Source organism: Anolis carolinensis, chromosome 2 (assembly GCF_035594765.1).
Source record: "Anolis carolinensis isolate JA03-04 chromosome 2, rAnoCar3.1.pri, whole genome shotgun sequence".
NCBI lineage: Eukaryota > Metazoa > Chordata > Lepidosauria > Squamata > Dactyloidae > Anolis > Anolis carolinensis.
Window position 1 is genome coordinate 313394472 of NC_085842.1, and position 27992 is coordinate 313422463.

Sequence of the window (27992 nt, forward strand, 5' to 3'; positions counted from 1 at the left end):
AGAATTCACAATTATTGTTGAACAAAAAAATGAACATTTATTATATACTGTACAGTAGTTGTCATCATAAACCAGCATAACCAGACAAACTGTGAATCCTATCAAGAATTTCTTGTTACTACCAATATTTCCATGTACAACACTTTATGTTACGTACATTTACCGATCCTGCATGCTCTGGTGTTCTGTTCGGCGGGCATGCTTCCAAAGAAAAACTTTGCTAGGTCTTACTTTCAGAGGAGGCCTTATATTTAGCAATTCAGCAAAACCTCTACTAGTTTAATCTAGTGTTCATATGGCCCGCCCTTGGTTTTATTGTTCTTTTGATCTTGTTTAATGTAGTGTATATTTTCTTTTATTATGTTGTTTAATGTGCTATGATTTGTTGTTCTATTATATTTTGTTATATTGTATTGTTCTGGGCATGGCCCCATGTAAGCCGCCCCGAGTCCCCGTTGGGGAGATGGTGGCGGGGTATAAATAAAGTATATTATTATTATTATTATTACTAGGTCTTATTATCTGGGGATGTCTTATTTTAGGGGAAACAGGGTATATCTATCGTAATGTAATATAATATGATCTCTATATATAAATGAGTGATGGCATCACGGCGACCCACAAAACAACAAAACTACAGGCCCCCCAACCTCGAAATTTGACAACACAACCCATCATCCACGCCTCTAGGTTGATACAACAAAAAAAGAAAAGAAAAATAAAGTCCTAATAAGAGGGAGAGCAATAATTGTTTTTATCCAATGGCTGCCAGTTTAGAGGGCTAATCTCTGCCCACTTGGTCTCCTAGCAACCAACTCAGCCAAGGGACAGCCAGGGTTCAGTTAGGGGACAGGCAGACTTAGGCCTCACTTAGGCCTCTTCCACAGATTATCTAATTTGCCCTGGATTATATGGCAGTGTAGACTCAAGGCCCTTCCACATCTATATAACCCATTTATAATCTTATATTATCTGCTTTGACCCACATGACCTTGGAGGAGTCTACGGACAACGCCAGCTCTTTGGCTTAGAAATGGAGGTGACTACCAACCCCGAGTCAGACACGACTGGACTTAATGTCAGGAGAAAACCTTTACCCTTTACCTCAACTACCACCAATTCCTCAATACTTTATTTCCCATCCCACCATTGCCACAGCAACGCGTGGCTGGGCACAGCTAGTACTATATATAATATATTGTAATATAATGCAATATACTGTAATGTTATATAATATAATGGAATGGAATAATTATGCTGAATGTTGCTGTTGTTGCCAAAACAGTGCTGTCACTTTAAGTAAGGAAGGCCTCTCGCTCAAGAGGGCTCCTCCAGCCCGCCCTTTCAAAAGCCGAATGGAGGAGGCGTGGCTAGGTCCGGGCCCCGCCCCACGTGGCCACGTGACCGGGGAAGCGGCGGGGGCGGGGGCGCTGGGCGCGTGCCTCAGGATGGTGGCGGCTGAGGCGGCTGAGGCGGCGGAGGGAAAATGGCGGACTTCGAGGAGCTGAGGGTGAGCAGGCGGGGAGCGCGGGCGGAGGGGGAGGCCGCGGGGGCCACCACTGCCCGGGCTCCGCGGGGCCCCGGACCCCTTCCTTCCCCCGCCGAGGCCTCCCTCCCTCCCCTCCTTCCTTCCCTGGAGCCTGAGGCCTAGCTCGCACCTCGCCCCCAAAGTCAGTGAATTGGGGCCTACGAGGGATTGTGGTTCAGGCTGCAAGCGGCGTGCAGGGTAGGCCCCTCTCCAGAGGGAACGGGGCTGGGAAGAAGACCTCACACATAATACATTGATTTATTATCAACAGAAATAATAATGATGATAATAATAATAACAATACCTATAATAAATAATCATAATGATAATATGCACCTGAATATTCTCTCGAATGGCCGACCTGTATTGTTGTTTAAGGCTGTGAAGCACTAAGAGAGCCAAGAGAGTATCCTTACAGTCATAAATAATAGTGTTAATAATAATGAATAAATATAATAATGACAGCAACATAAACATAATAATAATAAACAAATACTATAATAAATATAACAAATAAATATAATGGTGATATAAATCTGTAATGGTTATACACACCGGTGGTGCAGCGGGTTGAACCGCTGAGCTGCTGAACTTACTGACCAAAAGGTTGGCGGTTCAAAAGCGTAGTGAGTTCCCACTGTCAGCTCCAGCTTTTGCCAACCTAGCAGTTTGAAAACATGTAAATATGAGTAGATCAATAGGTACTGCTCTGGCGGGAAGGTAATGCACTCCATGCAGTCATGCTGGCCACATGACCTTGCAGGTGTCTATGGACAATGCTGGCTCTTTGGCTTAGAAATGAAGATGACCACCAACCCCCAGAGTTGGACACAACTAGACTAAATGTCAGGGGAAAACCTTTACCTACTATATTCTCTCTAATGGCAGGATTGTATTGTTTAAGGCTGTGAACCATTAAGAGAGCCAGGATAGTATAAATATAATAATAATTAAATATAATGAATGACAGTTTACACCTGAATATTCTTTCGAATGGCCAGCCTGTATTGTTTTTTCAAGGCTGTGAACCACTAAGGGAGCCACCAGAGTATGCCTACAGTCATAAATAAATGTAATAAATAATAGTATTAATAATGATTTATAAATATAATAATAAATACAAATAATAATAAACAAATATATTAAATACATATAATAAATATAATGGTGGTATTATTATTATTATTATTATTATTATAATTAACTGCATTTCTATGCCACTTTTCTCACCCCTGGGGGGACTCAAAGCAGTTTACAATATAATAAATGGCAAAATTCAATGCCTCACATATGTATAAAATATATCGCCTATCTAAATCAAAAACATATAAGTGTAGATTAAACCATTAAAACTATAAAAGCATCAGACATACACATGAAACATGTTATTGCAGCAATTAACGTAAATCCCTTCTTTTCCACCACCACCCCCCATCTCCCTCTCCATAGAGTTTCAACCCTTCTTTTTATACCCTCCCTGCTCCCCTGGGGGAGTAAGATGGTCAATATATTTATTATATTGTATTATTAGTAAAAGTAAAGGTTTTCTCCTGACATTAAGTCTAATCATGTTTTATTCTGGGGTTTGGTGCTCATCTCCATTTCTAAGCTGAAGAGCCGGCATTGTCTGTAGACATCACCAAGGTCACATGGCCGGCATGACTGTGTGGAGCACTGTTAATTTCCTGCCGGAGCAGTATCTGTTGATCTACTCACATTTGCATGTTTTTGAACTGCTAGGTTGTCAGAAACTAGGGCTAACAGCAGGAGCTCCCTGGATTCGAATCTCTGACCTTTTGGTCAGCAAGTTCAGCAGTTTAACCTGCTGCACCAGCAGGGACTCCATCATTATTAGTATTACATTGTATTACGTTATAATATTATTATCAATTATTAGTATTATATTGTACTGCAATAAATAAATATAATGGATAATGATAATAGCCACCTGAATATTCTTTCTAATGGGCGGTCTGTATTGTTTTTAATGTTGTGAACCACTAAGAGAGCCAGGAGAATATGAATATAGTAATAAATGGATATAATAAATAATATTAATAATGATAAGTAAATATAATAAATACACATAATACATAATCATAATAATATAGACCCAAATATTCTCTCTAAAAAGCAAACCTTGATATTGACATGATATATAAGGGAAATCCTTTATGCCATTGAATGATTGGCAGAATGGGACTTGAGCATCCACTGATTTTGGTATCCACAGGGGTCCTGGAACCAAATCTTAGTGCGGTGCTTCTCAAATTATGCTCCTCCAGGTGTTTTGGACTTCAGCTCCCAAAAATCTTAGCCATCCTACCAGCTGTTAGGAATTGTGGGAGCTGAAGTCCAAAACATCTAGAGGAGCACAGTTTGAGAAACTGCTAGTTCATACCAAAGCCCAGTGTATGTCTGTTCTGCTTTCCTTTCCCATTCTGTGGTCTCCACTCAGGCTCACATTTGACACTTTCCTTTTCTGCACAGGCATACTTTTCTTTAATTTTTACCTTTTCTGCTTTTCTAACAACTATGTTTCTCATCCCATGAAAACTGCACATCTTCACCATGTTTATTCTTAAGTCTTTTCCAAGCTGTTTCATCTTTCCCCTTGAATTTTGCCTCTTGCAGGGCTCTTTTTGCAGAAAAGATGCTCACTGTAACATCCTTCTATATCTCATGGTCAGTCTTTTTCTTTTTTGTTTCATTGGTTTTCTTTTTTGTCAACCAAAAATTTGATTTAACAATTGCAGTGGCAATCCATTTTCTCAAGGATGTCAAATTCATAGTTAAAATCAGGCAATTTCATAACACCCTTAGAAATGAAATTAAAATGTGGTAGACAGTTCTGTTTCTTGATAAATGTTACTTAGAAAATTTGGTAAATCAAAAATATAGAGAAAAGCCGCCTTCTCCTTTGCTTAGTTCTAAAGCTGACAGCCTCTTAAAAGCCAAACTATAGATCAGATGCATTTTCCTCTGTACTTCTTTCATCTTGTCAGCTGTTTGGTTATCTCTTTCATGCCATCTTCACAGATTGCTCAGTTTCTTTATTTTCCTTCCTTTCTTCTTGGAGACAGTTGCCTTGGTATTGCATAAGTTTTAGCTCAGAATTCACTTCATGCATTTTGTATTAATAGACAGACTCTCTCTGTTCTTTGGGGCTTGCTTCTAGGTAAACAATGTATAGGGTGAAGACGTTGTGTGATGTGAAATTATAGGTAACCTAGATTTATGAGTTATTGTCTGTTATAATTTGGAGCTAGAGGGAGAAGATAAAGCACATGGATTATGGCTGCGGAGTTAATGAAATTTAAGATGCTTTGTAGATTTGTTTTTCCACACTTCTTTTTTGTATATAATTTAACTTAGAGTTTTTGTGCTTGGAAGAGTCAGAAAGGTTCTACAGTTTGCCATAATAAAACCAGATAAAACAGAAGGATTTGTAGCACATTTGAACATTCATGCTTAGATTAACTTGAGAAATGTCAAAGAAGGAAGGTAAACTTTACAGATTATGATTATGCTTGTGTATTTCACTTCCCTTTGTTTGTTGTTTACTATTAGTTGATTCTATTTCGTTTATATTTAAAGCTTAAAACTGTAAAAAAATATCCAAAATATTAGTTACTTCTATTGACTTTTAAAAATGTCACCGCCAGTTTATTTTTACCAGATATACCTGAAACATGGAAGGATCTGCAGCTTTATTCTTTCTGCTGCTTTTGATGATACACACTGTGCTTTTTGATTCTTTGTGTGGATCACTTTTCCTCCTTTCCATTATTTAAACTTTCTGTTTTTAAAATATTAGACTATTCTGTAGTGATATTTTGCTATTGTATATTTACTGTTGACAGAGCATAATGATACCAGCCTTCCTCAATTTGTTTGTTTGGGATTGCAGAAGAATTGGCTATGCTTGATCATGGGATCATTGGCCAGGCTTCATAATGTTCAAAACATCTGAAGTGCATGTAATTGGAGAAGGCTGCTGCATGCTTTAACTGTTTTTCTTTGGGGTGAGGAAAGGATTGAACCATGTTGTGATGGTTTTATTTATTTATTTATTTATTTATTTATTTACAGCATTTATATTCCGCCCTTCTCACCCCAAAGGGGACTCAGGGCGGATCACATTACACATATAGGCAAACATTCAATGCCTTTTAACATAGACCAAAGACAAACAAACATAGGCTCCGAGCGGACCTCGAACTCATGACGTCCTGGTCAGAGTGCAGTGATTCATTGCAGCTGCTCTCCAGCCTGCGCCACAGCCCAAGCTGTACCTATACAAGTTTTCAGTTTGTATAGGTACATGAAATATACTATCCTCTCACCATCTTTGTTACTTCTTATAACTATATAGTTTACATGTTTTCAGACTGTTAGATTGGCAGAAGCTGGGTATAATAGCGGGTGCTCCCTCCGCTCCTCAGATTTGAACCTGCGACATTCGGTCTGCAAGTTCAATAGCTCAGCGTTTTTAACACGCTGTGCCACTGGGAACTCCATGTGATCCATTACATGCTCAATTTGTACTACTTTGCCATTTTTATCTTGCTATGAAGTATTTCTTATCCAGTTATATGAACATTTGCATATCCAGATATTATCTACTTATCAGATATGCACATATTATCTTATGTGTATATTAGTCCATACTCCAGGAAATAATGCCCAGATGCTCACTGGAGGGAAGGATATTAGAGGCATAGATGAAGTACTCTGACCATATAATGAGAAGACAGGAAAGCTTGGAAAAGGTCATGATGCTGGGGAAAATGGAAGGAAAAAGAAAGAGAGACCGACCAAGGGCAAGATGGATGGATGGTATCCTTGAAGTGACTGGCTTGACCTTCAAGGAACTGGGGGCAGCAACGGCCGACAGGAAGCTCTGGTGTAGGCTGGTCCATGAGGTCACGAAAAGTTGGAAGCAACTGAACGAATAAACAACAACAACATCTTATGCGTATAATGACATCAATATAAGAGGAAGATGTGTATAATATTCTTTGTGTTTATACATCTACAGCTTGTAGTTATTTAGAACCTAATATGGGGAAGCAGTGAATATTATAATGTTACTTTATTTCAGGACAGAAGAAAAAGTAGCATTAGAGAACTTACTGAACAAGATTGCTTGCCAAACTTACATGTCACTTTCTGATTTTGAAAAAAGTGTTTTGATTTTAGGGGCACCCTTGGTATCCCTTCAGGAATTTGATGGTGATGTGTTGTGTCTTCATGGGAAGATGAACTTATCTTGATAGTCTTGACTACTGATGTCTAAAGGAATTTAACCTTTGTGCTAGGAACGCAGAAACTGCCAGTGGGTTTATGCTTTATTGGCCCATCTTGTTCCGTATAGTTAGACAGGGACTCTGGGATTTCAGACAGAGGTCTTAGGCCTACCTGGAGATTTCCAGAATCAGGTGCCAGATCTTTTGCATGCAAAGTCTGTGAACTACAACTCTTTTTGAATAATGGTTTGGTGGGTTCGCTACTTAAAGGTAGGAAGCCTCAACTGAACTCTTCCTTTTTCTTTTGGGCATACTCCTTTATGTTGTGATGTTCTTGGTTTTGTTAATAAGCTAGTTTTGAGACCTAGTTGTGTTGCCCCTTTAAAAGGCTAACCCTTTAACCTCCGGGGCCGGAGGCTAGGAGACAGAGATACAACAGACTTTATTTGAAAGGTAGCAGCATGACAGAAAGACACTGCCACTCTTCCGTCCTTTGAGGCAAGTACAATTCAGTCCAATCCATCAAAATACCATTCCTGTTTGAACTTTCTTCCTTCGAGGCTGTTGTTTTTACCTGATGTTTATTGCCCTGCCCTGCCTGTGTAAGTGTACTGGCTTGACATTTCCCATGCAGATCCTTCAATTGATTTGTTTTGCATAACTACGAAGGTCTGTTTGTTGTTTACTGTTGGGTCCTTCTGCTTCCATTTGGTGGTCCTGTGAGCCTTTTTCGTGTATTTCTTATGGCAGAGTCTTCAATTGATTTCTAAGACTAAGACTATTTATCTTATCAAACCTATTTTTCATACTATTGCTATTTCTTAAATTAAATCAGGTCCTTGTCCCTTGTCTCATTGATTAGGTGTTAGGAAAGGAAACAATAGAATATTGCTATTCAGTGCCAAGAACAGAGGAAGATTTGCATTTCAGGGTTTTTGTTTTTTTTTTAGAAAAGGAAGATAGCTGGATTGCTTTTAAATTTAGTTTCCCATTCTTATTTCCAAGTTACTAAAAATGATGCTTGACTTAACATCACATAAACTGTTATAAATGATCTTAAAACATCAGAATATGTGTCATATTTAAGCCATATTTATCCTGCTTGAGTTAAAAAAAATCTGTGCCAAATGCATATGTTTATGTAGAAAAATAGTCTTCAGTGCAGCCTGCTTGATATGGGGTTGTTGATTCAGTTTTAGGAAGCTATCAGCACAGTCATCTATTACTTGTTTGAAGTGACCCCTATTGAATTAAGTGAACTTATCTCCAGATAAATATGGGCTTATAACTAGGATCTACTTCTGAATAAATAGGATTGTGCTGTAAGGGCAGGTTTAACATGCTTTGTGATTATAGTGCGCTCTCAGATCTGTGATTTCACGTGGCTGTGGATTGTCTTGAAGTTTTTAAAATCCAGAAGGAAGCAGAGAACTGTTAAATTCTACTTATTTTGTTGATATAATTATTTATGGTCAATAGTAATAATATTTATCCAGCTACATGAAAATGTATAAGGATATAAGAATTGGCAATCTCATTTACAATACATTTAGCATTATAGTACACTCCTGTGTCCACAGGACCAGTATCTGCAATTTCGTTTATTCATGTGTTCAACAAAATATGTCCTCTGCTTGCATTTTCTATGTTCTCTAGCATCACTCAATGGAACTCCTGGGTCAGAAATTCTTCTTTTCAATAGAACTTACAATTTTTGAGGTGTTATGTTTCCATTCAAAGTCCAGGAGCATACTGGACTGTAGTTTGAATGCTATAGTGTACTTCATTTGATGGTTTGACACTGTTAGTTGGATGGTGACAGGAGATGCCTCCCAGACACTGTCGATATGTTTAGACTATTTTCTTTGTGTCAAGATTTGTTATGTGGTTATCTCATACATCTGTGCATATTGAAAAAAGTCTGTGTTATGCTTTACATGGTTCTTAACAGTTCCAATGGAACAGAGGAGATAAGTTCTGTTGTGGTAACTAGTTCAGTTGAACTGTAGCTTATGGTCTGCTTTACTTTCCTCAGCATTCTGGAAATTTAGTCCCATATTTGAGTGGTGCTAAATTTGAAGAAGGATGCTGAAGGGTCTGAAAACAAAGACTAGTGAGGACAGTTGAAAGAGACCTGTATGTTTCATCACACAACAATTCCCAAGGACATGTAATTAATGAGTAGAACTTACAAGGAAGTTGACTGAGTAAATTTGTAGAGAAACTTCCTCATGTCCCATGAGACTGTCAGAGGACCTGACAAACAGCTTTGATGGAGGCATCTAAACAGTTTCAGTTGTCTGTCAAATATGTTGGCGTCATGAAGACCACAAGTCAAGGATACGGTAGTCATTGCTTAGAGAAAGTTTTTCAGTATATTCGTAGTCTTAAAAAATCTATTATAATTATGCAGTTACTGTTTTTAACTACCACTCCACATGATTAGAGAGGAGACAGTTGTCCAAAATGTTTTTGGTGTTCTCAGTTCTGTTGCAGTTTGTTTTCTCACCTGAGCTCCTGTTTGAGATTCATCGATTTAGCCAAATCAGACTGTTAAATGTGATAGATGTTATAAATAACTGAATGTGTCACGAAATTTTCTAGTCTGCTTGTAGAGCAGAGGTTTGAGGTGCTCCCCGGTCCCAACAGGTGTTTGAAATCCTTACTGTGCTATGTACATGAAATGGTTGTGGGGGGCAGTTTTTCTTAAGAAAGACTTTCTCTGTTTTATTTTACATTTTCATACATGTGATGTCTAGTGATGTCTACTCAAAATATTTTGTTTGTGTTTTTTTATGTGCCATGTTTTCACTTAGAATATGGTGTCAAGTTTTCGGGTCTCTGAATTACAAGTGCTATTGGGCTTTGCTGGACGCAATAAAAGCGGGCGCAAACATGACCTCCTGATGAGGGCATTGCACTTGCTGAAGAGTGGCTGTAGCCCAGCTGTTCAGATAAAGATTCGAGAACTGTACAGGCGCCGGTATCCCAGGACAATAGAAGGACTTTCTGACTTGTCTGCTATTAAAACCTCAGTCTTCGGTTTGGACAGTAGCTCATCTCCTGTGGAATCTGATTTGGCTGTAGCTGGACTTCATCCAATACCATCTACTTCGGTCACCCCTCAATCTCCTTCCTCACCACTTAGTTCAGTTTTACTTCAAGACACAAAGCCTTGCTTTGAGATGCAGCAACCATCACCTCCAGTCCCACCGGTGCATCCTGACGTTCAGCTGAAAAGCCTTCCCTTCTATGATGTACTTGATGTTCTAATTAAACCTACAAGCCTAGGTAAGTGTTAAAATGTGACAATTTAACAGTTGATTGTGTTATTGTCCTTGCTAAAATCTCTTCTGGGTATAGCGCTTAAATTTCTTTACTATGTGCATAGCACAATAAAATTTGGAAGAAGTGGCATGCATGTCTGTGCTGCTTATGCTGATAATCTTTTGAATATGCACCCTGTTTACAAACAAAATTGAAATCTTACACGCACAGTGACTAACATCTAAAGCAATCCTTTGCAGCTGTATACAAACCGTGTATCAGAAGTCTTTGTTTCAGAAATGAAGTTTGATTGTAAGCACTTGAATAGCCTTGACACATAATGGGCAGCACATGGAAGGACTGAAGGTAATGAAAAAAACATGTAGAAAAAACACTAAATCCATTTGTTAAGACTAACTAGAATAAAATTATTGAACCAGTAAGTCAACACTTGCGTAAATTTTATTGATGTAGTGATTTTATCTGGAACTAACTGATTTGGCTGTTGTATAGAACAGATGTTGACATAACGCTGCAGATATGCAGAACAAGCCCTAATTCACACCATGCTGTATGTGCATAATCATTTTATAGTTTACGCTTCAAAGCTACAGAATTGTTGCACAGAGATTTAGCTTCACCTGCAGACTATGTTCTCCTATATGTGAAGAACTTTAAAATGAGAGGCTGTATACTATTAATTCAGTTGGACTTATGAATCTGTTTTAATGTATATTTTTGTCACAATAACTGAATTCAGATTTCATGCAAGTACTATAATAAAACTTGCACAAAAATTATTTGAGGTTCCAAATATTAGACACAGCACATCCATAATTTTCATGTTATGTATGAATGAATAGAGTTGTCTGTCAATGACTGGAGGAGTATTTCTCTTTTTGAAGAGGAGTGGCACCTGTGGCTCACCTCACCAAGTGGCATCCAGTTTATTAGTTAATTAAAATGGGTGGGCAACATACTGTTCCCCATGATCTTGCTTGCTCTGAATTTGCCAAAGCAGCAGTGGCAAAGTAGCTGCTTTTTCTCTAAATTTGCTACTACATAGTTGAAAGTCAGCAGCATGGCAGAATGCATTTTCTGGTAGGTCAGAAGGTGCCAGTTACAGATACATCTCCAAGTTGCCTGCCATTTGAACATGCATCAAGCTAAAACTGGGAATGGGAATGTGAATATCCCTACAGATTTTATTGCTTGAAGTTAACAGTAGAACCTTCAGAACTGGCAAGGGGACAGCTCTCGAAGCAAGGAAAGATCAAGGGCCTTTAGAAGAGTGGTTGGGAAGCTTTAATTCACCTGCCTCACTCCCAATCCAACCCGGGGAGACTGCAGATGAACTCCTCTATCAACTCCAGGTCCATGCAGGGATGTGAGAGAAGCTTCCCACAAGGATGGTAACATCAAAACATCTGGGCATCCCCTGGGTAATGTCCTTGCAGACAGCCAGTTCTCTCACACCAGAAGTGACTTGCAGTTTCTCAAGTCGCTCCTGACACACACACAAAATTCTGCCTAATAGTAGATATGGCCATTTGCTGTATGTTATTGGGAAGGAGATAGAAAAATAAGCAAATATGTGGGAAATCCATGGTTGTTCAAACATAAAAATAAGGAAATATATGAAAGATCCATGCTTGTTTTGATTCTTCCACTCCAAGCAGTGACGGTCAGGAACCATGTGTTTTTGTCTTGATAACCAGAGTTTCCAGACAACCCTGCCTCAACATGATGTTGAATTTTCATCTGTAGTTAGGGTCCATCTTTATCACTTAATACTACTTATAGTGCGCTGACAAGACACCACAACAGCCTTTAGTTATGACTAAAGGTGTTCATATATAGCTTTGAAATAGTGCCAAATATTATTTGAATCACAGAACCGCAGTGTTCGGTTAGATTCTAAAGACGTGTAAAATGTAGGCGTGAACTTCATACTTTTAATATTTGTCAAATGCTTGAAAGAGTTGCATTTATATCTTGGTTAGTGTTATGGCCATTTCCATCTCTGCTAAATAAAATAATGCTTTACATTCATTTCTGTTCCTTTACAGCCTTTTGCAGTCTGTGAACTTTGTCAGTGGTTTATCACAACTCAAAAATGTTTCTCTTCTATGTCTTTTCAGTACAGAGCAGTATTCAAAGATTTCAAGAGAAGTTCTTTATCTTTGCTTTAACGCCCCAACAAGTCAGAGAAATCTGCATTTCCAGGTACTAACAGATTGTTTGGCACGAACTTTCTCATGTCAGATTTGGCTAATCTTTTATTTGACTGAATTATAAGGGAGTGGAAATTTGAAAGAGAGTAGTGTACTTAGAGCATGATTTTTTTTCCCGAATGCCTGGTGGGAATTTTGCATCATCTAAATAAATAGTTCCCTATTTTGCTGTTAACAGTCTTGTAGCATGAGTTTATTTACGGGGCTAGATTAAAAGATGGCAGCTTTTTCAGAAATAAAAGTCCTTTTTCAAATTTTGAAAGGTACATTTTCTGTCATTTATAAAAGTACTAGCTGTGTCCGGCCACGCATTGCTGTGGCTTATGGGAATGCTTGGCCGGGTGGAATAGCAGTGAATAGCCTTGCAGCCTCAAAGCCTGGCTATTTTCTTCTTATGGAAGTCCTTGTTTGATGAGCTAGAATGCAACGGAATAGGGTTGCTTCTAGGAAGCCTGGGTACTTGCATTCTAGCGGAATGGTTTTTTGGGCTGCTAGAATTGCAATGAATAACCTCGCTGCTTCAAAACCTGGCTGCTTGCTACCTAGGGGAATATTTGGTTGGTCAGCTTCAATAGTACAGAGTAGTATCGCTGCTTCAAAGCCTGGCCACCTTCTACCATGGTTAATCCTTTGTTGGTCTGCTTGAATTGCACTGAATAGCCTTGCAGCATCAATGACTGGTTGTATTATACCTAGGGGAATCCTTGTTTAGTGAGCTGTAGTAGCACCCGCAATCAAAAAGCCGCTTTGAAGCCTGGCTACTTCCTTTGTAGGGGAATCATGGTTTGGCCAGCTTGAATTGCACTGAATAGTCTTGCAGCTTAAAACCTGGCTGCTTTCTATATAGGGCATCCTTGCTAGGCCAGGTTGAATGGGACGGAGTAGCCTCATGGCTTCAAAGGCTGTGGGGTTTTTACCCAGGGGAAATCTTGGTTGGCCAGGTTGAATAGCACTGATTAGCCTTGCTGCTTGCAAGTCTGGCCGATTTCTACCTTGCAGAATCCTTGGTTGGCCAGTTTGAATAACAATTAATAGCTGCCCTGAGTCCCCTTGGGTTTTGAAGGGTGGGGTAGAATTGTTGCAAATAAATAAATAATAGTCTCGGTGTGGCAGGTATGAATGCTGCAATTAGCCACCTTGATTAGCATTTAACGGCTTTGCAGCTTCAAAGCCTGACTACTTCCTGCCTGGGGAATTCTTTGTTGGGAGATGTTAGCTGGCCCTGGTTGTTTCCTGTCTGGAATTTCCTTGCTTTCAGAATGTTGCTCTTTATTTACTGTCCTGATTTTAGATATTATATTGTTCTGTATTATTATACCACAGTAATTATTATATATTATATTTATAATCTTATATTATCTGCTTAGAACTGGATTATATGAGACCCTTTCTACACAGCTGTATAAAATCTACACTGAACTGGATTATATGGACTCAAGAGAATCCAGTTCAAAGCATATAGTGTGGATTATTTACCTTGGCATTCTGGGTTATATAGCTGTGTGAAAGGGCTTTGAATCTACACTGCCATATAATCCAGATAATCTTATAGGCAGTGTGGATGAGGCCTAAGTGCACTCTGCCTGTCCTCTGGGCGCCATTTTGGCTGAGGGAGTTGCTAGGATGTGAAGGGAGCGGGACCTAAAGGCAGTTGGGGGGGGGGGGGGGGCAAAAGGCAGCAGAGCCTACCTTTCTGACTGGCAGCCAGGGGGAGAAAGGCTCTTCGTCATCTTCTGTAATTTGGACTATTTTTTCTAGGGTTTTTTTTAATTGAAAGACATAGATTGGATGGCTATGTCTTTTGTGGCCAAATTTGGTGTGATTTGGTTCAGTAGTTTTGTTGTGTACTCCATAGTAAAACGTAACAGTACATTTTTATATATATAGATTTGAGTGGTAGTCCATGAAGCTTAAGCTGCAGTCTGCCATTGCAATGGATGCAAGAAATTGACTTTAGTTCAGCTAGTTCTCAGGGAGGCATTGCTGAATTCGTTTTTTTCTTTCTTTGATACATCATTCATCAGAACATGTTGATCAGCTTGCCTCCAAGTTTATCTCTGCAACTGTGAAGGCTAGTTGTATGTACACACATTTTTCACTTACTGTGTCTATGAGAAATGGTTAGATGTGATGTCTTGTCTGATATATGCAGCAGAATCTAGTGAGGGCAGTGTAGTTATAGATACTGTACTTTTTAGGGCAAAAAATAAAAAAAATCTAGAAGGTCATTTGATAACTTTCCTGCTTTTGTTCTTACAGGGACTTCTTGCCAGGAGGCCGAAGGGATTACACTGTTCAAGTTCAGCTAAGGTGACTTCAGCCTTTTTATGTTAGTGTATTATAACATTTCTCTTTTTATTGGAGTATGTTCCAAGTTATGATCATGTGTCCTTTTAACACAGTGCTTTTCCACAGGTTATGTCTGGCAGAAACAAGCTGCCCTCAGGAAGACAACTACCCCAGTAGCTTGTGCATAAAAGTCAATGGAAAACTCTTTCCTTTGCCGGTAAGGTGTTAAAAGTTTTTAATATTGTTAATGCTTGAAATTAAATTCCTTGAAATCTTCACATTAGTAGCCCAATATAATGCAGTACCCTAGGCCATATACCCTTGTATTTAATGCCCCTATGAAGGGAGTAGATTGCTTAAACTTACAAAGATCTTAGAAGTGGGGGCCCTTCCACACAGCCGTATAACCCAGAATATCAAGGCAGAAAATCACACAATATTTGCTTTGAACTGGGTTATCTGAGTCCACACTGCCATGTAGTCCAGTTCAAAGCAGATAATGTGAGAATTTATTCAGCTCTGTGGAAGGCACACAGTCGCCCTTAGTCCCCTCGGGTGAGAAGGGCAGGGTATAAATGTTGTAAATAAAATAAATAAGGTGCTTGGATTACCATAATGTTTGGAAGCATGGAATTCTATGTACGCACCATAAGAAGCTGCATGATACTGCAGCATTTGTTTTTTATTACAATATTTATTTATTTATTACAATATTTATATCCCGCCCTTCTCACCCAACAGGGGACTCAGGGCGGCTTACAATAAAACAGTCATATAAAAACAGTACAATACACTATAAATCAGTTAAAAAATTAACTTACATACAACATTCATAAAATGCATTTATAAAATACTAGCTGTGCCCGGCCACGCGTTGCTGTGGCAAAGTGGTGGTGGTATTGGTTAAAAATTGTTGTGTTGATAGGATTCACAGTTTGTCTAGTTATGCTGGTTTGTGATGACAACTACTGCACAGTATATAATAAATGTTCATTTTTTGTTCAATAATAAATGTGAATTCTTCTTCATGGAAAAATAAGACATCCCCTGAAAATAAGACCTAGTGCATCTTTGGGAGCAAAAATTAATATAAGACACTGTCTTATTTTCGGGGAAACACGGTAGTAATTAATGCTGCTGATTCTTTTACAGTTGGACTGTCTTGTTCCATTTTTCTACTTTGATTTAAAGGAAGGAGATTCACAGTACTTGTCATATGTTCATATCTATACAACAATCGTTCCCAGAAGTAGGTTAGCTCTTCCTACTTTTCCAAAGAGACGGCCAAATACCACTCCTGGCAGTTGTCTTACCCTGCCTGCGCTGGATCATGCTGTTACTTTTTTTTGGATCCACTTAGGCAGCAAATGTTTTTGTATTTTAATGTGGATGGGTATGGATATTAATGTATTAGAACACAGCAAAGGATGATCCAACCTTGTCTCTGAATGTTTCTGATTTTCTTCCAATGTGGGAGCATCATTGTTAGGGGAATGTCCTCGTATGTCCCAGGAAGCCATTGGGAGCAAGCTTGTCTACATCGGTGAGGATGCATCTCCCAGGATATTTGGGTCATTAGAATGTTGCTCAGTGATGACTGATGTCCTGCAAAAACACCTCCTTATAAAAAGATATGGCTTTTAATTATCCTCCAAAGCTGCCAATTTATTAAAGTTACACAAGAATAAGTCCCCGAGAATTTGGCGGGAACTACTTATGAGTGAGACTGCACTATAGGAATGCACTATACTTAGGAGTAAGCCCCATTGAACACAGTCAATTGCCTTTGGAGTAAATTAAGCTTCAAGCACATTGAAGACAGATATTAATTGTATTTTCCTGCATGGCAAGGGGTTGGTCTGGATGGTTCTTGTGGTCCCTTTCAATGCTATGATTCTGTGATTTAGTCTGCTTTTATTCCAACAATCCTCAAGGGGGAAAACTGAAAAACCTGTATTTTTCAGGGATATGCTCCTCCACCCAAAAATGGGATTGAGCAAAAGAGACCTGGACGTCCCTTGAATATTACATCTCTAGTCAGGCTATCCTCTGCAGTGCCAAATCAGATTTCCATTTCCTGGGCATCTGAAATTGGAAAGGTAAATTCTATGTATGATACCAAATGCTTTCATATAAAAGAATGTAGAATTGCATCAAATATCATGCATTAGTAATGCATTCCTGAAATACTTTATTTTTAATATGCTGCTGTCTTATTGGTGACTGCTGACATAATTGATTTTCTGGGACAGTTGGGGTCTTTTTATTTTGTCACATTTTTCCCCATCCTCCCTTTGCAGAATTACTCCATGTCTGTCTACCTTGTCCGGCAACTTACTTCAGCAATGCTATTGCAAAGACTAAAAATGAAAGGAATTCGAAACCCTGATCATTCCCGGGCATTAAGTGAGTGATGCTTGTGTTTTTCATCTTTTTAAATCAGTTTTTGATAAGATTTAGTTTTTTGAGTCCATCCCTGAAAGTCTGTTTCTGGATTCCAAAATTTTAAGGATTATGTCATGCAGACCAGAAGTTCAAAACATGTAAATAACCAGACATGGAACCTATATCATGTTGACAAGTCTAGCTTCTGTTTTTTTTTCTGTTCAGAAGGAAAAGAGGATTGGAAGGTGCAAAGTGATGGAATGCATAAACATTGTAAATGGCAGTCATTAGTCCTGAGATAGTGCAACTAGCTAGCTTGATAGCTTACTAACCTTGCTGGATACATGGAACAAGTCCACAGTCATCTGTAGTTGTGTATGCACAAAGATAGGTTGCTTACCTGTAACTGTAGATCTTTGAGTGGTCATATGTGCAGTCACAGATCTGCGCCTGTACATTGAAGCCTCTTTGCAGAAAAGATGGAGTATACATTTATTGATTTTAAAATATAGAAAGTTATTGAAAGTTCTAATATTTGCAACTTCATCTTGTTCCCATTATGGAGTTAGAATAAAAATACAACTTAAAACCTAATGACACAAAAGTTGAAAACACCACTAATTTAAAAATTATATTTTATAATACACCACTGTTAACTAAAGACACAAATGCAGTTTCTAAAACTATTTTTCCCTCAAGCACTGGCAACACCCAGCTTCAAAGAAGATTAGCATTTTAATGCAAAACTTTGTAGCATGTTTCATTTCTTGTTTATTTTGTGTTTATAAATTAATAAAACAGATAGACAATGAGATGACACTATATATGTTTTCCTTATAAAAATAGTTAAAGAAAAACTCACGGCTGACCCAGACAGTGAAATTGCTACCACCAGCCTGCGAGTATCATTGATGTGTCCTGTAAGTTAAATTTTAAAAAGGCATGAATTAAACTATAAAGGAAAATCTTTTGTTTTGATTAACTTATTGATGATGAGGCTTAAATAAGCAAACATGTCAATAATTATGTATGCAAGGTGCTATAGTTGATATTTAAATGGAATGTGATCCTTTTGCCTAGAATTGAAACCTATCTGAAAAATTAAAAAGGGGTTGACAAGATGTTCAGTTTTAAAATTTCTAGATTTGTACATGACATATATTGTAATCAGCTTCTGTAAAAATTTCAGATAGCGCACTGATAGATACATTTTATGTGTAAAACTGGGTGGACAACTTCAGAAAACTTGTGAAGGAGGACAACTTTGGTCTCTAAACAGGAAGTACTAACTACTTCCAGTTCCTTTTTTAAATGCTTCTGTAGTCTGAAAAAGACCGGGATGATGCCATTAGCACCCTAGAGATTTCTGTAGGCTGTGAACAGTCAATATTTCGGCTAAAAGTAATACAGTAGAATCTCACTTATCCAAGCCTCACTTATCCAAGCCTCTGGATAATCCAAGCCATTTTTGTAGTCAATGTTTTCAATATACCATGATATTTTGGTGCTAAATTCGTAAATACAGTAATTACAACGTAACATTACTGCGTATTGAACTACTTTTTCTGTCAAATTTGTTGAATAACATGATGTTTTGGTGCTTAATTTGTAAAATCATAACCTAATTTGATGTTTAATGTGCTTTTCCTTAATCTCTCCTTATTATCCAAGTTATTCGCTTATCCAAGCTTCTGCCGGCCCGTTTAGCTTGGATAAGTGAGACTCTACTGTAATGGGGCCTTCAGGATTCCGGGGAAAGGGTTAGTACCATCCTTCCAGCAGTGAAATCCACCTAGAACTTTCCCTGTTCTGCATATTCTCCCCATTTGCTATTGATAACAGTCTGTGGCATTTTATAGCAATGCTACTTTATTTTTGCTTTGAGTCATATGGAAAGCAGTATAATTTCTGAGCAGGAATCCTTGGGGAGAAATTGATCCCTTCTCTAGAAGGCTTGTCCATCTGTCCCCCAGAATTGTAGATAGCTTAATGTATATGACTTCTTGACACTGTCATAAGCAAGGCCTTGTCTTATTCTTCAAAATAATTATATCTGAAGTTGTTTTATTAAGTAGCCTGTCAGTAAATCCCCCCTCTCTCATTCCTTTATTCTCCTTACCTGGTTACCAGCTGGGGAAAATGAGGCTGACCATTCCCTGCCGTGCTGGTACTTGCACCCATCTGCAGTGCTTTGATGCAGCTCTCTACTTGCAAATGAATGAAAAGAAGCCCACCTGGATATGTCCTGTGTGTGATAAGAAAGCTGCCTATGAGAGTCTCATCTTAGATGGGTAAGAAAGTAAGGCACTACTTTTACTTGCTAAACAGGTTTGTCCTTTAGTTGAATCTGTTTGTAACTCGGAACAGGTACATTTTTTAAGTGTAACTCACTCTATCTATCTATCAATAGCATAGAGAATGGTGAAAACCCCTGTGGGCTTTGTTTTGCTGTCTGTGCTTCTATTCAGAACATTTCCCTCACTTTCTGTCCTTTTTTTTTTAGAATAAATTTTTATTAAAGTTTCTAATAACATTTACAACTAAAATGTGAAAACCCAAGGGAAAAAGGATAGTGGAAGTGGATGAAAATAAAGAGAAGAAAAAGGGGGCAAAGGAATACGAAAGTTGGAGGAAGGGGACAAACAACTCAAAAGAAAACAAAACAACAACAACAAAAAAACAACAGAAAAACAAAAAACAATCTTAAACTTAACCAAACACCCAAACAAAAAACTATATATATATAGTTTCTGTCCTTGTGATAATTGGATTTTTTAAAAATTGGATTGTTGTGGAAACAAGGATTGGTGAGAAAGCTTCAGTAGAGACACCTTTTCCCTATGATAACTCTCAGGAGTGAATTTCCCTTCCAAGGGGTAGATATATCACACTCCTTGTTGTCTCATCCCGTTCTTAACTATGAGCAATTTGTAAGCCACAGGCTTATAACTCAGGGACTGCCTGTATTTAGAAAACAAGTAGCAGCTATTTTATTTGTTTGTTTACTGCATTTCTATTCCATTCTCTCTCACCCTGAGGGGGACTCAGAGCAGTGTATAGCATGGCAAAATTCAATGCCAGCAATTTACATATAAAAGCAATATTTCATGTGAAAGCTAAATTTGTATATTGCAAGAACCTTTTAACATATTTAAAGCTATAAAGGGTTTGTGCAGGATCGGTGCTAAATTTGTAAAATAGCTTGAAATTGGGCCCTTGCACCCAATTACTATACATTAAATTATCATTGTCATTTTCTTGGCCTAAAGCTGTAGACTTGGCTTGAATCTTTGTTCCATGCTGACATCAGCAGCTGTTTTTATATGATTTAGATGAAATGCAGTTAACTTATGGGGTATAGAACCACATACATTATTGATGCTGAGAAATAGTTTCACTGGCTGGTTCAACATATTGCCTAGTGATAAGAATTTATGTTGAATTTATATAGGACTTATTTCATTGAATCATGTAGTATCTGTTGGGCGAGTGGACTTATTAACAGAAGACCCTCCCCATAAATGTATAGCAGAGAAACTTATTAGCAGCAGCATGACCCAGCACCAGTAGCCAAAAGTGATAAAAAGAACAAAAACACACAGACCAAGGCTTTATAGCAAAATAATATGGTTGCACTATTTACAAAAACAAGGTTTTCATAACGCAGATAAAGTTCTTTATACTTCCATCTTTGCTTCCATGCTGGGCTCATACAGGGGCCTTCTCACATGAAGCTTTACACACCAGGCCTTCTCACACTGAGGCTTCCTCACACTAGGCCCTCTTCATACAGAGAGCTTTTTCAGACTCCTCAGGATGACACTAGCTTATTTAACCCTTACATTTTTGTAATTAAAAATACCTAGTTAATTTTTAATATTTCTGACAGTATCAAGTGTATTGAACTAATCATGGTAACAATAATATTTCCAAATAATATTCATAATAGCCTTTGAAATCCAAATAGAAAGTACAAAACATAAGACAAAATCTGTTGACAAAAGAATCTCACTGTGTGATCCCTTTCCCTCCAGAAAACTAATACAAGGTTTTTATTTTGGTAAAAATATTCTGTCCCCTGTCCCACAATGCCAGGAGATAGGTTGCATATAATACAGACTAGTAAGCAACAGCTGACAGTACTAATAACTAGTAGAATGAAGAGAGGGTGACTTAAAAATAAAGACACCATCAGAACTGTTGATGGAAACAAACTGATAATGTTGTTTTTTCCAGGCTCTTTATGGAAATTCTCAACGAATGTTCAGATGTAGATGAGATCAAATTCCAGGAGGATGGTTCCTGGTGTCCAATGAGGCCAAAGAAGGAGCCTTTGAAGATGGTTGGCCCACAGTGCAGCAAAGTAGAAAGTAAGTGACACGAGGACATGAAACACTGTGTTAATATGAAAGAGCATCCAGACTGGCTTAAATTTCCTCTTCTTCCAAAGAAAGAGAGCTTTCTGATACTTGTGCTTTCCTGAAAGAAGCTTCCACAAGAGTTTGTTTTGCATCTTGCATAGGCAGCAGCCACAAATCATCAGCTTCCTTCCCCACAGAAAATTCCCTTTGACCCCTTACTTCAGATCTCAATTTGTCTATTTTTTCTGTATTTCCTCACTTCATTGTCATTGTCCTCAAACCCCCCCCCCCCCCCCCGGCTCCATTTTAGGACTACAGATTATTTTCTTAAAACAACATGTAGTACCTCAGAATTTACTGAAGCTCCATTAGTGTCATTTTCTTGTGTTTGATGCTTTTGTGTTTGCTTGCATATATACATAATGTTTTTTTTCCAAGCCTTAGGACCCAAGGCAGTTTTCAAAAGTTTCAGTGAAGTTACTAAAGTAACTCTGAGGTGACGTGCAGCAACATGCACTTGCAGGATGTTGAAAACACCACTTGTAGGATGTTGAAATCCTACAACATGCAGGAAAATATTTTCCACTTTCTCCATATCTTGGGTGAATCGAGATTTATATGACTTCAACAAATGCTGAACATGTATGCTTCTCAAAGGCAGCATTCCTTTTAGGAAGCAATCACTCTTATTGGCCAATCTGTCACAATATTTTTTCAGTGGGACATGGATATCTTGCCGCTCACTGAAAGGGACTTTGTGGTATTTTACATTAATTTATGTTCTCACTCTGTGCAGGGTATGCAGGTCCTGCCCTTAAAGACATTCAGTGTTCATTCCTAACCCTTTCTATGGACTCCACAAAGACCTCTCCACCCTAATCCATAAACACTGAACATTCCCCAGAGAATCTCTCCTTTCTCTCCTAGCCTGCTTTCTGTAGAGTTCCATGTATGGAGTTGAACTTACTCCAAAAAGACACGTGTTCATTGCATGGTCCACATCTTTTGAACAAAACAGGGGAGCCAAAACTCAGCCTGTACATCTTCCAAATTTCACAGTATTTGTTTCTTCCTTCATCACTCCAGACTGTTATTCAGACCTGTGATGCTTTCCATTCTGTCCACTTGGTGGCAGGATTCTTGTAATGACAAAAGACCTGGCTGAAGGGTTATGTGAGGGAACATGTCTCATATTTTCTTCAAATTCCAATGTTCCCATTATGGGTAAGCTTGAAGAAAGGCAAAGAAGGAGAAAAAAACAGGTTGTAAGCAGCAGACGGTGCTAGGTTGCATTTTCCCCATAACCTTTTCCCCTGATACACAAAAAAAGGATGATTTGAGTCCACAGCCAGTTTTCTCAATCTTTACTCTCCGTTAGGAGATTATAGCATGGAACAAGAGTCTTCTCCATTATAAGATTATATTTTCTTCAATGAAAATAGTATAGTAATTATGTTCAGTCACTGTTTGGCAACAATGTTTCTGTGAAAAGAAAAGCAATACATAGTTTTGAAAGAAGTAGCAATTGGCAAATAATTATAAAAACGAGTAGAGATTAGTAAAAGTAGCCATTAGTCTTTCCATAACGTGACATAGCTGTCTTCTTTGCTGCTTGTGCTCCTTCCAGGTTCGACTGTGGTCAGCAAGCCCTGCTCCACGCCTCTCAGTGAAGTCAGCAAAAAGAAAGTGGATGTCATTGACCTCACAGTTGAAAGTTCATCTGATGAAGAGGAAGATGCGCCTTCCAAAAGGAAATGTATATACATGTCTGATACACAAGCAAGTCCAACCAAAGGGTATGCTACCTTTCAATGAATAATGTTTTCTGTCTTGGCTGCTAAGTGCAAACACCTGACCTTTGATTCTTTGGATTGGGTTTTCAGAATTCCAAGGGAGTTGACATAAACTCCAGGTAAGAAGGAAGTGAAGGAAGATAATTTGGTCCATATTAAATGCGGCAAGTGCTGTTCTGAATATAGCTGTGGATGTGACAAAAAAAGGAAGACATGCCAGGTGTCTCCAGCATCTGACTTAAATTTGAAGAATGTATGAGTAGATTGTATATTTTGAATGCAGAAGGTGCTGGGCTCAGTTTCCCACCTTATTTCATGAGAATGTGCTACAAATCTTTCTAGATGAGAAGTCACTAATGGGAAATCTAGAAAGAAGGTGTCAGACTTTTGTCATTTTGTTTTAAGTGATAGTATTCAGTGGCTGACCTGGTAAAAGAATTTGAAGTACAACTAGGCTGATAAAGACACCTGTCTGAAATTCTGGAGATCCACTGCCATTTGGGGAAGAGCTTGGCCTGCCCCTGGTGAAAGAGGCACCAGGTCTTCCTGGGTTCTGAAACCATATCCTAGATTTCAAAGGATCTTGGGGTTTGTTGTTGTTTCTTTTTGAACATGCAGACCAGTTGAATTATTTTTAAATTCAACTGGACCGTGGCAGTGTCCTTGTGAATAGCAACATTCTTGCAGAATTCTGCCCAACTTACTTCCTTATAACATTCAAAGTCATGTATATTCCAACCCCCGCCTGTTTTCATTCTTTTTTTGTTTTGACTTTGTTTTTACTATTGCTACTGGCAGATCCTCCTGCAGTCCTTTGTGAACTAGAACTTCCTGACCTCTCATTATTGAGAACCCTTTCCATGATTATTCTTCCTTGCCTAAACAAAGCAGTGGGCACATTAAAGCAAGCAAAATGAAAGTGAGCCTCATTTTGAGAATATCAGCCTGCAGGTAGATGAAATCTCACCATAGATTTAGGATTTTGAAAAGAGAGAACTATGCAAAACATCATACTGTCATCCCACCACATTTGTGGATTTGACTTTTACGGATTTGCTTATTCATAGGTTTGATTAAAATTGTCTGTCCCTGAATCTTTAGATGCTCCAATGCAACTTTAGAGTCAACTTCTTAGGCCAGCAGAAGTTGACCATTAAATCTCTCTGGAAAACCTAGATATTCCCAAAGAGATGTATCTCATGTAAAAACATAGCAAGTTTTAAATTCACTTTGCGGTAGGTTCTGTGTTTAACTTCAGAGAATGTGTAGGACTAACTGTATTGTAATGGCATACATCTGAGCAAGAACTGTGAATAGTTTCCTTATCTATTGTTTAATAAATTACACCCACACATGCTTTATCGAGTTGCTACACTATGATTAAGCTATTGAGAGGATCCGACAGAATATTTGTTGTGATTGCAAATACAAGTAGTAACAGTGGTGAGACAATTATAGGTCCCCAAAGATAAATTGAAGTCCCTGGTTGTTTCACTGTGCTCTTGACATTGTCTTTTCATTGTCTTTTCTATATTTAAACATGGCATATTGGGAAACATAGCTCTGATGTTGTCTCTAAACTGAAGCTAAGTTTCTTGTCCCTTTTGCCGTAATTCACATTGCTTCCTCAGGCTGTCTTTAGATTAGGGAAGCCTGTGCCCTTTAGCTGCTTTCATTAGCCTATGCCAGCATGGCTGTTGGTCAGGGATGATGAAAATTGGATTGTTTCTGACGTCTCCCGTTCTTTCAAACAGGGTGCTCATGTATCAGCCATCTACAGTCCGAGTCCCCGGGGTGAGCACAGTGGATCCTTCTGCGATTCCACCATCATTATCAGATTACTCTGTTCCATTCCATCACCCACCAATGTCAAGTATTTCATCAGACTTGCCTGGTAGGTCAACTTGTTCCCCTGACACCCCCCCCCCCCTTTTTTTTTTTTTTTTTGGAAATGTTGATAGCAATTGTAGGAACTGTGTGGGAGGGAATTGTCCAAAGACTCAACTTCCTCTCCATATTACTTCTTAGTCATAATAGTTATAATGAGTGACAGTATTGCCACAATCCCCATCTGATGCATAGGGAGAAGGTGAACCTTTCTTCCAGCCATTGCATTGGGACACAGGTCATGAATTAACACTTCTGTCAGGCTGCAGGAAGGGTTGGGCACAAAGAGATTACTTGGTTAATTTAGAATATTGGCCTTAATCATATAAGGTGGTTCTGACTATCCATTTTGTATCTCCATGTATTATTTCCCCATGTTTATCCTTTTGTGGCTTTCTAGTAAAACTTGGGATGGTGGGTAATTGAACCTGCTTTTGCACTGTAAATTGGCACTAATCCTATAGTACACTGGATTTAATGATATACAACCTGCATCTGTTCTCTAAAGGCAACTTATATGTGTCTTCTTTCCAGGTTTGGATTTTCTTTCTTTAATCCCAGTTGATCCACAGGTAAGTGTTTCAACTATGTATGATATAGGATCCTTTAGAATATGAACTGAACTAGAATGAGTTGAACATGAGTGAAAAAAGAACTTCCAGCCGATTAGATTTTGTGCAAAATTAAAACCATCTTTTCTGTCTTACCATGATATCACTCAAACATTTTCCTGTTAAAACTAGCAAAAACTTTTAATGCCCATGTTCAGCAGATACACTTCAAAGCTGAAACACTAGAGATGTTTTCATAATGTAGAAATGCTTACCCTATATACTTCAGCCCTCCAGGTGTTTTGAACTTCAACTTCCACAATTTCTAACAGCTTATTGGAATTGTGGGAGTTGAAGTCCAAAACATCTGGAGGGCTGAAGTTTGCCCATGCCTGATCTATATTCTTGTATGAGTCTAGAATTGTGGACAAAAAAAAATCAACAAAGAAAAGCTTACTTGACATGCATGGGTCAGTGTGAGCACTGTATCTTTAACTCTTATCAATAAAGGAACCATCCCCTTCTCTGAGTGGTAAAAGGTGAGAGCTTAGTTTGTCCTGGGACAACCTTTCAAAAAAGGCCCAGTGGTCGTAGCTAGGGATGGCTGGCCTACTAAGGTAGCAATAGGGCTTTCCGCTCTCCACAGAAAGACCCTCGACTTATCCCTGGGTCATATCAAAATCCGTAATTTTGCCCCCCAAGCCTGCTCTATACTTACACGAGGCAATTTTATTTGTATCCACCCCATCCCCTTACACAAGGTAGTGAACTGTGAGTTTCTGTTTAGGTAACCAGTAATTATACTGTTGCAATATCACTCTTTTTGAGCCATTAATTTATGGCTTGCACAACCATATTGCCAAAACTTAGAAAATATATGGTCCACAAGGGCATCCAGTCCAGTCCCCTGCTATGCAGGAAAACACAATCGAAGCATCCCTGAAAGATAGCCATCCAGCCTCTGCTTAAAAACCTCCAGAGAAGGAGACTCCACCACACTTTGGGGCAACATATTCCATTGTTCAACAGATCTTACCATCAGGAAGTTCTTCCTAAAGTTTAGATACAATCTTTTTTCCTGCAATTAGAATCAATTCCTCCATGCTCTAGTCTCCAGAGTAGTAGAAGCATGCTCCATCTTCAGTATGGAATCCTGTTAAATATTTAAACATGGCCATCATGTCCCCCTTCAGTCCTCTCTTCTGCAGGCTAAACATACCCAGCTCCTTAAGCCACTCTTCATAAGGCTTGACTTCCAGACCTTTGGCCATTTTGGTCTCCCTTCTCTGGACACAATTTTCTTCTCAATATCCTTCTTGAATTGAGGTGCCCAGAACTGAACATATTCCAGATGAGGGCTGACCAAAGCAGAATAGAGTTGGGGTGGACTATGACTTCCTTTGAGCTAGACACCTTACTTCTATTGATGCAGCCAAAAATGGCATTGGCCTTTCTAGCTACAACAACAGTCATTTTCAGCTTGTAGATCCCTTTCACATTGACTGTTTTCAAGAAAGGTGTCACCCACCCTGTATTTGTGTATTTCCTTTTTTCTGCTATAGTGTAGTACTGTATATTTCTCCTTGTTGAAACTCATTTTTAACCTTTTGGCCCAGCTCTCTAATCTGTTAAAAGTCATTTTGGATTCTAGTACTAGAACTCTCCAAATAGGGAGTCCAGAGTAGCAGTTTCTCCAAGCTTTCTGTATTCCCGGTGTCTTTGAAGTTTTATGGGGGTTTTCATGCTCCGATATCTTGGATGCTTTTGCTTTTCTTTTCCCTTGTGCGCCTAGTCTCTCTTCCTCATCTGCCCCATTGTTTGTTTCAAGCAGTACTGTGCTCCTATGTTTTTGGATAGTCTCACCTCAACGTTGCCCACAAGCACCACCCCCGGCAACATCATCACCTCCACCACCAGCCACCAGGAGAGCAGCACTCGCGTTAGCTCCTCCGGCCGGAGCGAGACGGCGGTCATCACCAGCAGCGGGAGTTCCATTCCCGACATCATCTCCTTGGACTAAATAAAAACTGGAAGGATTTGCTAGTCTGGAATGGCACTGAGCTGCTCTTTTGCATGCGTTCAATCCTCAGACCATCCATACCTTAAGATTTACAATTTTTTTTGAGTATTTATTGAAGGAAAAACACAGCTTTGGGTTCTGTTTCCTCTAGTGTGGATTGACTCACTGGAAGAAGAAGAAAAGTGACTGGAAAGATGGTGTATATGCATCTATGTGTATATATTTTAGTGGTTTTTTTTTCTCTCTGCTTAGGAAAAATGAGGTTTTGAAACAAGTCAGCTCCTCAGGCTTGTAATGAAGAGAACTGACGTGGGTTGTGCTCTGTGGACTTCAGGATGGATTCCATATGCGAACTTTAATTTTGTTACATTTAGCAATAATGTAAAAACCATTTTTAATAAAAATGAAAAATAAAAACACTTAAGTCT

General features: G+C 38.7%; 1 protein-coding gene across 5 annotated transcripts; it reads left to right on the plus strand.

Moving 5' to 3' along the window:
• Positions 1-1351: 1351 nt before the first annotated feature.
• Positions 1352-27988, plus strand: pias2 (protein inhibitor of activated STAT 2). 5 transcript variants are annotated; one of them, XM_008103481.3, is made up of 14 exons: positions 1352-1510; positions 9594-10068; positions 12186-12270; positions 14538-14588; positions 14694-14784; positions 16532-16666; positions 16868-16973; positions 17799-17872; positions 19083-19243; positions 21189-21322; positions 22941-23109; positions 24861-25000; positions 25528-25565; positions 27373-27988. In XM_008103481.3, the coding sequence occupies exons 1-14, from the start codon at positions 1487-1489 to the stop codon at positions 27562-27564; spliced, it is 1875 nt and encodes a 624-aa protein (XP_008101688.1). In that variant the 5' UTR covers positions 1352-1486; the 3' UTR covers positions 27565-27988. The 5 variants fall into 5 exon arrangements, with proteins under 5 accessions (XP_008101688.1, XP_003214550.1, XP_008101699.1 ...); XM_003214502.4 differs by having other exon boundaries at positions 27376-27988; XM_008103492.3 differs by lacking the exon at positions 1352-1510 and adding an exon at positions 1552-1726.
• The last annotated feature ends 4 nt before the right edge of the window (positions 27989-27992 follow it).

Coding starts and splice junctions, on each gene's coding strand:
- pias2 (XM_008103481.3), top strand. CDS start 1,487: ATGGCGGACTTCGAGGAGCTGAGG. Junction 19,244..21,188: donor GAGAGTCTCATCTTAGATGG/GTAAGAAAGTAA, acceptor TGTTTTTTCCAG/GCTCTTTATGGAAATTCTCA. Junction 21,323..22,940: donor ACAGTGCAGCAAAGTAGAAA/GTAAGTGACACG, acceptor TGCTCCTTCCAG/GTTCGACTGTGGTCAGCAAG.